General features: G+C 42.6%; 1 protein-coding gene across 1 annotated transcript in view; it reads right to left on the reverse strand.

The window, feature by feature from the left end:
* Positions 1–8,271: 8,271 nt before the first annotated feature.
* The window catches only part of LOC311121098 (tensin-1-like), a 47,900-nt gene continuing 43,753 nt past the window's right edge, over positions 8,272–12,418 (reverse strand). Inside the window, exons 24-27 of the mRNA XM_084195627.1 lie at positions 11,889–12,057; positions 11,635–11,703; positions 11,480–11,509; positions 8,272–11,319 (exon numbers count right to left, since the gene is read on the reverse strand). Coding sequence (XP_084051753.1) covers positions 11,190–11,319; positions 11,480–11,509; positions 11,635–11,703; positions 11,889–12,057 — 398 coding nt within the window. The 3' untranslated portion in view covers positions 8,272–11,189. The remainder of the gene's footprint in view (positions 11,320–11,479; positions 11,510–11,634; positions 11,704–11,888; positions 12,058–12,418) is intronic.

Here is a 12,418-nt window from a genome sequence, read left to right on the forward strand (position 1 = left end):
TTCAAAGTAAATAAGGCATACTTTTATGACTGCTGAATAACAACTATCATTCAACTAGATCATGTATTTTCAGGTCTAAATACTTCACGAACAACTGCTTTCTATCCCTCTTGATCGCCTGTTCTCTCTTCTCTCTGTCTCCATGTCTGCTCCACACAGAATGGACAAGTAGGCGGGCGCGCAATGGATGATGGTCATTGTAGTTCATTACCATGTTTTCTACGCTAAACTATGTAGAACATTGGCCTGTTGGAAACTACAACTCCCTACTACATCGCACAGTTCAGGCTTAATCTGATTTATCTCTAGAGAAACTGCGCATTGAGCTCACAGAAAAAAACGAAACGAAATGGAATTCAAATAATTGAACCGACGTCGGTCAATTAGTTGTTTAAAAACCTAAAATAACCTACATTTCTGTTAATCGCTGAGCACTAAGATTTAATTTATTGTTGAGTGGGGAGAGTTAAAAATTTTACATATTCTTAGTGGTTGAAATGGGACTATGAAACTCCTATTATTGTTGTAAGAGAGGGAATCGTCTGTGGTGAATTATATCTGAACGTAGAGTGATTTATATGATCTGACTGTCACATTAGCGGTTATAGCGTACATACCGTGTGTTTATTTGGACATGAGGCACCTGGAACCAGGGTTGAGGACCAACCCTTCAACATGTGCTATACATCAGGCTTCTTCAGCTGACGCAGGTCAAAGGTCGGCATCGCCTCCATGGCCCATATCCATAAACCAATGTCTAGCAGACAGACAGAGAGATCCTCAGGGTGTGTGAAGGTATGGAGATAACGTTGGGTTATAGTTCAGGAGGTGTGTTAACATCACACCTTTGTACGCTCTGTGGAATCCTAGAACCCCACGCCAAAACAGTTGAAGAATAATGGAGCCTCGACACTCTCCAGCATTGTATGGGTGGCTGAGCGTTTAATCAAATCCTTAATCATCATTACCTGGACCTGTCCTGAAGAGAATGTGTAAAGCCTGCAATTGGGGAACCATATGTCACTCCTGTGACGTTTTAATAGGGACGTGTTTCATCGTAACACCCTTTGAAAACATGTGAGGCTGATGTTACAGGTGTCTCCACTCACCTGCATGTGTCCATAGTAAGGCTGGTTATACTCTCTCAAGCCTTGGCACAGATACTGGGAGTTCTAGCCTCTTTAAACCTGTCCACATGGACATCCATCACATTCTTCAGTTTACCAGCCTCAGGGGTATTCTGTCAAACTTAGTTTCAGGCACATGGCGCTGATTGTGTTCAGATTCACCATGACTGTCTACAGCTGCTAGGTCATACACATAAAACTGATGCACTTCAATGGAATGCATACTCACACACACACACACACACACACACACACACACGATACTCATATAAAATATATCTGTTTGGGGCCTCCCGAGTGGCGCACGATCTAAGGCACTGCATCGCAGTGTTGCGGCATCACTACAGCCTGGGGTTTGATCCCAGGCTGTGTCACAACAGGCCGTGACCGGGAGTCCGATAGGGCGGCACACAACTGGCCCAGCGTTGTCCGGGTTAGGGGAGGGTTTGGCCCCTCTAGTGAGTCCTTGTGGCGGGCTGGTGCTTGCAGGGTCATGTTTCGGAGGACGCATGACTCGACCTTCGCCTCCCCGAGCCCGTTGGGAGTTGCAGCAATGACACAAGATCGTAATCATGAAATTGGGGAGGAAAAGGGGGTAAAAATTACATAAATAAATATATATACTGTATATATATCTGTTTGACGACTTAAGCCTCATGGAATGTCAAAGGCATCCCTCAATAGTTGTTTTAAGTAAAGGTCTAAGCTAATGGTAATTGCAGCCTCGCCCTCAGTGGGGGTTGGGCAGCAGTCTACTGGACGCTGCTCTGCACTGGCAGGAGCTGCATGTCTGTGCACACGTTAACTACTGGGAGAGGGGAGCTCAGAGAGAGAGTCCTGTCTGTCCATATGTCCATGTCATGGTGCCACGTCACACACAGCCAGACTCTAGAGGTGGTTTTTGTTTTTACCACTAACTGGTATTTATACTGAACAAAAATATAAACGCAACATGCAACAATTTCAACGATTTTACTGAGTTACAGTTCAAATAAGGAAATCAGTCAATTGAAATAAATTCATTAGGCCCTAATCTATGGATTTCACATGACTGGGCAGGAGCGCGGCCATGGGTGGGCCTGGCAGAGCAAGGCCCACCCACAGGGGAGCCAATCAGTTTTTCCCCACAAAAGGGCTTTATTACGGACAGAAATACTCCTCAGTTTCATCAGCTGTCCGGGTGGCTGGTCTCAGACAATCTTGCAGGGGAAGAAGCCAGATGTGGAAGTCCTGGGCTGGCGTGGTTACACGTGGTCTGCGGTTGTGAGGCCGGTTGGACGTACTGCCAAATTCTCTAAAACGATGTTGGAGGCGGCTTATGATGGAGAAATTAACATTATCTGGCAACAGTTCTGGTGGACATTCCTGCAGTCAGCATGCCAATTGTACGCTCCCTCAAATTTTGAGACATCTGTGGCATTGTGTTGTGTGACAAAACTGCACATTTTAGAGTGGCCTTTTATTGTCCCCAGCACAAGGTGCACCTGTGTAATGATCATGCTATTTAATCAGCTTCTTGATATGCCACACCTGTCAGGTGGATGGATTATCTTGGCAAAGGAGAAATGCTCAACAACAGGGATGCAAACAAATTTGTGCCCCAAATTTGAGCGAAATAAGGTTTTTGTTCGTCTGGAAAATTTCTGGGATCTTTTATTTCAGCTCATGAAACATGGGACCAACACTTTACATGTTGCGTTTAGATTTTTGTTCAGTGTTTAATACACACTTGTATACACACCAGAAGTAGTTGGTGCAGTTTAAGATGAGGGAGGACGCTATTTTTTTTATGAGCATGGCCTTATTTCTATTACAGCATATTGGATGACTGTCATTCATATTCCATTCACCTAGTTCAATGTAACATCGATAGGTTTAGGTTACTACATGATACTCAAATTTTCCCTACAACCTATGAATGAAAGTTCACAACGAGAGAAAATGTTGACAGTGGACAGTGACACATTCAATACCACCTTGCACACTCTTGCCTGCATCTAGCTGATCTAGGGTGTAATCATTAGTCCAACAGTTGCAAACAAGAGTTTCTATTGGACAAATTCAGGTATGTTTATCCCCGTTTCGTTCCGTTTGCTTCCGTTTAAGAAACGTTTTTCAACAGAATCGGCGGAATGAATACACCCCGATCACACGTAAACACAGTTCACTTTCATAGCAGCCACATACAAACAGCTCGTTGTATTCCTTCTCGCATCTACACGCTCTCCTCCTCTTACCTTTTCCGTTTGCTTGTGGACTTCAATGCACAACAGATCAGCTGTCTGTGACCAGGTAAAAAACCTTTCCAAGCCAAACCTTCATAACATAACCGCGAACTGCTACACACAGCCTACATCGTTGTCACCATATTAGCTAAAGTAACGTCATAGTCAACATAGCTAATAGAACTAATGCGTTAGTAAACCAGCTACAATCATGCAGTACAATGTACAGTCAGTAAGCAGTTTAGCAGTTACACCGGTGGGCCCCGGTGGCAATAAATTAATAAAACCAAAAGCTTGCCTTGACTTGGAAGAGTTCCAATGTTGGATAGTTATAGCCAGCTAGTTAACATAGCATCCCTCTCTTTGAGCCGGGTGTTTTAGTAGGCTAAACTACTCTCTCTCTCTCTCTCTCTCTCTCTCTCTCTCTCTCTCTCTCTCTCTCTCTCTCTCTCTCTCTCTCTCTCTCTCTCTCTCTCTCTCTCTCTTCTCCTTAATTTTTGAAGAAATGTGTTCAAAACTGTTCATCTATTGTCTCTCTTTGCGTCAACTACTCACCACATTTTATGCACTGCAGTGCTAGCTAGCTGTAGCTTACGCTTTCAGTACTAGATTCATTTTCTGATCCTTTGATTGGGTGGACAACATGTTAGTTCATGCTGCAAGAGCTCTGATAGGTTGGAGGATGTCCTCCGGAAGTTGTCATAATTACTGTGTAAGTCTATAGAAGGGGGTGAGAACCGTGAGCCTCCTAGGTTTTGTATTGAAGTTAATGTACCCAGAGGAGAACGGAAGCTAGCTGTCCTCCGGCTACACCATGGTGCTACCCTACAGAGTGCTGTTGAGGCTACTATAAACCTTAATTGCAAAACAGTGTGTTTTCATCAATGATTTGGTGGTGTGAATATATTTAGTGAAGCACACAGACATAGCCACAGACACAGAGACACAGACACCCACACCAGAATTGAGGACATCTGCTCCAAAACGAAACGCTCTGAGGGCAGACAGTGGCAGACAGACAGACATCACCAGGAGGGGAAGGTGGTCTGGGATTCTTCCTCTCTGATAACATGGCTGCCATAGGCCTGGTTCCATTCAGACAGCTCCACAAAATCCTTCTCCATCGGTCAAAGTGGAGCGTCAGCCATATTGCTTTGCACCTATCCAGTCCCAGTCAGATCAGTAAACACCAAAGGGGCCAGGGGCCGAAATGGAGCCAGGTCGTGCTCTCTTCGTCCAACTTGTCTAGATGGAATGCATCAGCCTGCATGGTATGAATCTCAGTCAGTGCATATTTACCACATGAGGACAAGCTCATGACGCACGCGGCCCAATGTATTGGCGTACACAGTCCAGTCTCTCCCCAACAGCCAATAAATGCATCAGTACGAGGCCCTGAGCGATGCTAAATACACGGCTAGTTAACGAGGATAGGGCCCTACGTCATTCATGGTGTTAGTGTGTCATACATATTTCTGTATTGAGCATTGTCTGCTATGGTGTTAAAGTGATGGCCTAGTCGATGATATCGCTTTTATTGGTTATTAGGATGTCTACTGTGACACACACTTATGTAAAGGCCAAAGGCAGGGAAAGAGTTAGCTATGGTCCAGCTAACTAAAGTCAATGGACCGTTTTACTGTATCAAATGTCAGCTGTAAAGTTGAGTGACATCAAATTGAATTGCCTTTGCACAATTGTGTGCACAGACACACACGACCAAACACATTTCCAATTAGATTAAACTTTTTCTCATCATTTTAGACATTCGCACAACATAAAATAGACATTTTCACTCTTCGTCTTCCGCTACCAAAGAGTAGCAGCCATTTGGGAGAAACACGGCGGCCATTTTGTGCCAGAGGTATTCTCACCACACGTCAAGGTCGAAGGTCACATTCAGTTAGGGTGCAATATAACCAAGGTCGAAGGTCACATTCAGTTAGGGTGCAATATAGGCTCTGTCGCAGCCGGCCGCGACCAGGAGACCCATGGGCGGCGCACAATTGGTCCAGTGTCGTCCAAGGTAGGGGAGGGTTTGGCCGGCAGGGATGTGGGTTCGTTTCCCACGGGGGGCCAGTATGAAAAAAACAAAACATGTATGCATTCACTAACTGTAAGTCGCTCTGGATAAGAGCGTCTGCTAAATGACGAAAATGTAAATGTAAAATGATATAACCAAACGTTTAGATAGAACGGAATTGTGTAGAACAGTTATGATTGTCAGTCAGGTAGATCAGGGTATTGTGTTAGCTCTATTCGCTACATTTCTATCTGACCCTAGAGCATACATGGGTGAGGAGTAGGCAGTATACTTGTGCCAGTTTCCAGCTGGGGATACTTAAAATACCATAGCAGTGTTTTCATGTGCGTTACTCTCCACTCCATCACATAATGTAAATACTATAGCCCCACATGGTGCCCCTGGTGTGTGGACATTGACGTGGTTAGAAGGCTATTTACGCACTCACTGTAGGAGAAAGGCCAATGGTGCTAGATGGGCTTAGTGCTCTTCACGCACAGTTTAACCTACCCTGGATACAGCTGGCCTGGCCTGAGAAAAGACATGCACGCATGCACACGCACACAGAAGCATGCATGCACGCACACACACAAGCTTGCATGTGTGAGAGAGATAAACAGTGAACCGAGAAAGAGAAAGTGGGTTTGAGCGTGAGAAAGAGAGTCTGTGAGAAAGGAAAAGAGGGAGTTTGAAGACAAATTCAGATCGGCACATGACGTGTCTGTCGAAATCGCTCTCGTGACATGTTGACGTTTGGAAACATTGCCTGCAGCTCCTAGCTGATGCTCTTTGACTGCTGTAATATGTTAGCTCAGAGCCAGGCAGCACAATGTTTTCATTAAACCCACAACTGACACCCGTGATGTCACCTCAGCTTTTACAGCGTCAGATTAACAAAGTGAATTTTAATGAACACAGAATGAGGGGTTAGACGGCTATCGCCCACAGAGGGTTGCTATAGGGATGACAATAAAGTAGACAAACATGGTTTGTGAGGAATCCCTTACGAAAAAAGATTGCAGTACAACTGCAGTACACTGCTGTATAACTGCAGTTAGAGTGCAGTATAACCGCAGTATGCGGCAAATACTGCGTCCAAAATAACAGTTTTTTTTACTGCAGTAATTTTGAAGTGTAACTGCAGTTAGAGTGCAGTATAACTGCAGTTCAACTGCAGTACACTGCAATCATTCTTCAATTACTGCATCCAAAATACCATAGTCAACTGCAGTTACTGCACTTTTACTACAGTTTCAAAACGGCAATCTTTTTTTGTAAAGGATATGAACCCAAGGTTTTGGAATTGGTAGGCCTATAATGCACATTTCCATTTAAAGAAACGCTATGTGGCAGGTAAACCAATGCCCATATTTGAGTACCATTTTGGAAAATTTGTCCTCAACTCCCAATGTCAACAGCTACAGAAATGCAGCCTTTTTCTAAACAAATTAAGTGTCAAAATGTTTGCCCCAACGACCACATAGCAACCATTGCATCACTTCCTGGAGATGATACATGACCCAAGATTATGGAATGTTTACTATCGCCATGGTCACCACCTGGCGCAGAACCCCCTGCTAGATCCCATGACCCTCAGCGTGTGTGCATACCGGGCATGCTCAGAAGGACATTCTGCCCACAACTTCCTATTCCCACTACCAAACATACATTTCCTGTTTTAAAGGTCATGCCAGATTCCCAAACGTTGACCTCCCAAGTCCCTATATTCCTCTTTAAAGGTTTGACCCCCACATTGAATAAAGGGCTGGCTTACATGTCTGAATTCAATCTGCTCTTAAATCAGTGGTTCCTGAGGATTGTTGGGCTGTGGTCCATCTAAAGCCCCAGTGTGTTCTCCTGTTCACTATGTGGGAAACGTGGGGATTCTTGGGAAAACACTGCTTTAACGTATCGCATACACACCCATTACCTCCCTAACCCCTAATGAGCTACCACAACATGTTTTTTAACCTTAACATAGCATGTAGTGAAGCACACGCTTAAAGCTGGCAGGAGTGTTGATGATTGACAGTGAGGAAAAAACAAAATTCTAGGGAAAATACTCAGTGGTTTGCCATTGCAATGATCTTCATTTGCGACAGAGGCTAAAACTGTTAGATTACAGAGCTCCCAATGTCTAAGAAACCTCAACATTTTAAAAGCATTTCAAAAGACTAAATCCATATAGGCCAACATACTTGGGGGATACCTCATAAAATATTTGATTTGCATAGGCTGTACTAGCTATTTGAACTATATATGCATTCATAAACTGTTAATAACCTGTTCAATAAATGCATGCAGGAAAGTAGCCTACTCTCTTGTGAAGGACAGATACTGCCACTGAGTGGATATAAGATGTAACCACAGGCTGACTTTTTACCAAGTAAGCCTGGATTTGACAAATCAATTCCCTGGACCGAATCCTAACCTGGAACTGAAATGTGTAAGTCAAATGTTTGGATAAATCTCCAAGTGACATCAAGTCATGATTAATGCAAGTCAGAATTGTGTGGTGGACAGATCTAAAGTGAGGATTGGTCTCTGTGTTTATAAGAATGCCTAGATCAGTGTTTCCCAACTCCGGTCCTCCAGTACCCCCAACTGCACACATTTTTGTTGTAGCGCCGGACAAAAACACCTGATTCAACTTGTCAAGGGCTTGATGAATAGTTGACAAGTAGAATCAGGTGTGCTTGTCCTGGGCCACAAGTAAAATCTGTACTGTTGGGGGTACTGGAGGACTGGAGTTGGGAAACGCTGATCTAGATAGTCATAACCATATAAGATCATACAATTCAAAACATAACGCTATGGTCATAAGAGATTTGTTACCATAGAGACACAGTTAAGATGACTACACACAATGACTGAGAAACTGAACACTCAAACAACCTTATGTTTTACTGTAACTGATTTGTATTGCTTTAATGTATTTTTTTTCTCCTCAGGAACAGGTAAGCCATGACAGTATAATGCAAATGAAAAAAAAAACACAAGACCCTTCTGTACATCCTTAGTATCACATTCACACATTCATTAAGTCCCGTCTGTACACTGATCTCCTCCACACTCCTCCACACAAAAATACATTCCTTTTCCATTGGTTAACACTGACTGACAACCGCGGTCATGTAGCTTGAAATGTTGAGGACTTACAAAAAAACAACATACCGGCGAATAAAGAATAAATAAGGAGAATAAATAAATCATGTTACTTTGAGAGGGCCACGGAGGGCCACAGAGGGCCATGGAGGGCCACAGAGGGCCACAGAGAGCCACAGAGGGCCACAGAGGGCCATGGAGGGCCACAGTTTGGACATTGAGGCGACTATAGCTAGACGTAGTAGCTCAAATAAAAGAGCTTTGAAGAATTGTAGACAACATTTTGCCTTCAACACTGATATTCACATGAAATTATATTGGGTAATTTTTTGCATTTTTGCATCTGTTTTATGGTTGTGGTATTCCATTGATAAGTGCTTTGTATTTCTAACTGGGGTAACAATAGTCTTAACTCCATTCAGTTGCAATGGAGAGGAAGAGAGAGAGAAATAGGCTAGTTCATATATAACGGTGGTGTTAGTGTTATGTGGGTCTGCATATTTACTGGCAACAGAAGGAACATTTATGAATTCATTCGGCTTAGCGACACAATTTCCTTGGAAAAAAGCAAAACATGTAGACACCATAGAAGTTGTGTTAGAATCTTTGGCAAATCATAATGTCATTATGATGGGGTACACATTGTTGTTTACATATTGCATTTAAGGTCGGCTTATAAATTCAATGTCCTCATGCTTCCCTTATAAAAACATTTTTTTTTTTTTTTTAAGAACATTATATATTTTCATAATATGGTAAATCCATATTCAAGTGCTGACCCTAAAACTGCCAACAACATTTGCCATGTAAGTCATATTATAAGTCAAACCTTTTTCACTGTATTATGGCAACGTTTAAGACAAACTTTAACATTCTGTTCTGGTATACCACCCGGACGGTTTTGTCCATGCATTTTTCCTGTAAAAATCATATGCTTTCATCCTATACATGCTTTACCTCAATCTCTGAGAACGCAAAACAAGAAACATGACGAGCTAGAACAAACATACATGTACTGAGTAATGTACACCATATATATCCCAAAAGCCTTTCAAAATCTCCCGACTTTGAAATCATTAGCCAAAATAAGTATTTTTTTCTCAATCCATTAGGTAATCTTCTTTATGTAGACTGTACAATATATGTATATATGAGTTATCATGGAGGAACAAAGCAACAAAAATAAATATATTTTTTTAGCTATGTAACTTTTCAAAGTAGTATATCTATATACATTTTATATCAATATCATTTTTCCGTAGCTTATGGAAGATGGGTGAGTGGTGTGTGTTTGAAAAGCAGGCATTTACACACAGTGTGACAACCTCTCCGTTTGTCTAAAGGTATGTAGATGCGATCTGGTGAGAGGATAAATTCCCTTTTGGTTAAAAAAAGAAAGACGACCTTGCTTGATACAGTGAAACCCTGCTTCAAGATGGAAGAAACAAGAAAATAAACAGTAAAAATATTGCATCTCACCATCGAGTAACTACTTCGACAAAAGGTTGTCTACATGTTCTCTTTTCTTTCTAGGACTCTTGGGTAGAGTACAAATAATGGTTTATAATATCATGCAGTCTCTAACAAGTCAAACAACCTCAGTTTTCTTGTCCTAGGGTTAAAGTCTTCATAGCACACAGCGTAGAATGGGCATTTTGGTGATGTTGAAGGTAGCTTAGAGGGAGGGGGTGCAATTGGACTAAAACATGCAGGACAGCGCCTACCACCCAGGGCTCGGACCAGTCCCTGGCGTTTGTTTCCAGTGTGTTTAGTAGCAGTGTCTGTGAGCAGCCAGCAGGTGAGGATCAGTCTGAGTCAAGCAGGATTTGAGTTCAAACATGGATAATCAGCGCCATCGTGTGGACAGGAGGTGTGACAGCAGTAGATTCACCAGTTACCTTTCCACAGGCTAGAGTAATCCATCTCCCACATCTGAAATCAATCAGTGCGCTCCAGGATCGACTGGTCAAGTCTGGACCTAACATTAGCAATGTGTTTTATGAGAAGCTTGGTCTGCTCTGTGAAGTTGAGAACAGTTTATTTTTCTCGCTGTTGAGCCCTTTACAACATACAACAGGCCTGGAAAATGTCCACTCGAGGGTTCACAAATTACTTTAGTGGAACGTATAAGGACCAAGCTTAAAGATCGAGCTAGCATGCAAAATGTCTTCTTAAATATTCTTTAGTAAGAAGCCATTGAGGCCAACTATTTTTCTGAAGACAGAAGAAAGTTGATGAAGAAAGCATTCTTTCTGTTTTTGTCTGGTTCGTTTCAACAGTCCCATCGTAAAATAAAAATAGAGAAGAAGACATACAACACCTTAAACTGACCAACTAATAATGACATACTTGTTCTGAGTGCTACCTTTGGTAAATCAATCCAAAAACCTGATGAATGTCAGTGTCCTTTTCTCCAACTGATACTCCTCTAGTCTTGTGTTAGTTTAGCACACAGCTCCTCCACTTGGACTAACTGTTGAAGAAACCATCTTCCTCCACCAGCTCGATCCACATTATCACTGTCACCACTCCAGCCACAACTTCCTCTGACGCCATCTTGGATTACTTCCAAGTCCTTCAAACATAACATCTCGTAGAATAAAACAAAGAGAACACATCTCAACAAAAAGAACGGAAGAAAAGTTACGAAAATTAAGAAGAAAAAAAATAGAAGAAAAAAATCAAAATGGCTGCCGGGGGTCGTTGGTTTCATCGCTTCATGATTTTGGAGACGAAGTTGACGATGGCTGAAGCAGGCTGGTTGGGGTCCAACTCGGCAAACAGGTGGCTGACGTTGTCCGTTGTGCTTCCTTGTTTACGTGCCACGAAACCAAACAGTCTGAAGTTTAAAGAGAAATAAAAAGCCTGTTTAGAGTATAAAGGAGATGGTTCATGATTTGATGTAGTTATAGGCCAATGTGGGCCATGGGACTTTTTTGTCCCATCTCTTTAATGACCTAATCTATGTGTAATAGAGTGATTTGAGTTGTGAGACTTACTTTGCCGTTCCAACTCCTTCGTTGCTCCACCTGTGAAGATGAGATGTGACAAATTCATTTTGGAGGAACAATCAAAAAATCTACCCTACGTAGGCTACATTTGAACTATTTTCACTACTTTAGAACAGTAGAAAGATCTGGTCTCACACACTTACTTCCTGTCCTGGGGGTCGATGTCACAGTAGGTGACAGTGTTGATTGGGTAGTGCCTTCGGAAGAAGACCCTAGGGCAGGAAGAAACTCAGAGTTAGTGTTGGAAATCTCAGAGTTTGTCACCAAGCTAGCTCAATTCAAGTAAAACACTTTGACATACTAGTGTAGCAGTCAGAATCAATGAGTGAATAACAACACATTTCCATGGCTCTGACTGTGGGTGTAGGGTGCTCCTGTTTCCATGGTTACAACTCACTTCCTCTGGCTATCCGTGAGGGTGATGCCCTGCGACGACACTTTGAAGTGGACGGTTGTTGCTGCGGGCAACGGGTTGACGGCCAACGTTTCGCTGATCGCCTTGGCGATGGCCTGAGGACCAGTCAGAGACTCCATGTCCACAGAGTTGATGTAAAGAACGTTGCATGCTGGGAGAGAACAAAAAAACAAGAAGCAGTGAAGGAGTTCAACTATCAACAATTAGTGCAATCATTTGAACATGTTGTTGATAAGTGTTGAAAAACAGATCGAGGCAACAGCTGGCTGTATATTAGTGACTCCATATCTGCCTTTCTTCTTTTATCAGTTAGAATGCTCACTCCGTGCATTTGTTGGTACATAGCGCCATGCTATGCTATCTCTACCAAAGAGAAAAGAACACACGTCTAATCCAGAAGACAATGTTTCAAACCTCACAACAGCTGCCATGCATAAGACCTAAAGAAGAGCGCTATATAAATACACTTCACTCGTTTGAAAAACTCCAACCATGACAAGCAAAGATGTGAC

Source organism: Coregonus lavaretus (genome assembly GCF_964263955.1).
Source record: "Coregonus lavaretus genome assembly, contig: HAP1_SCAFFOLD_2265, whole genome shotgun sequence".
Taxonomy (NCBI): domain Eukaryota; kingdom Metazoa; phylum Chordata; class Actinopteri; order Salmoniformes; family Salmonidae; genus Coregonus; species Coregonus lavaretus.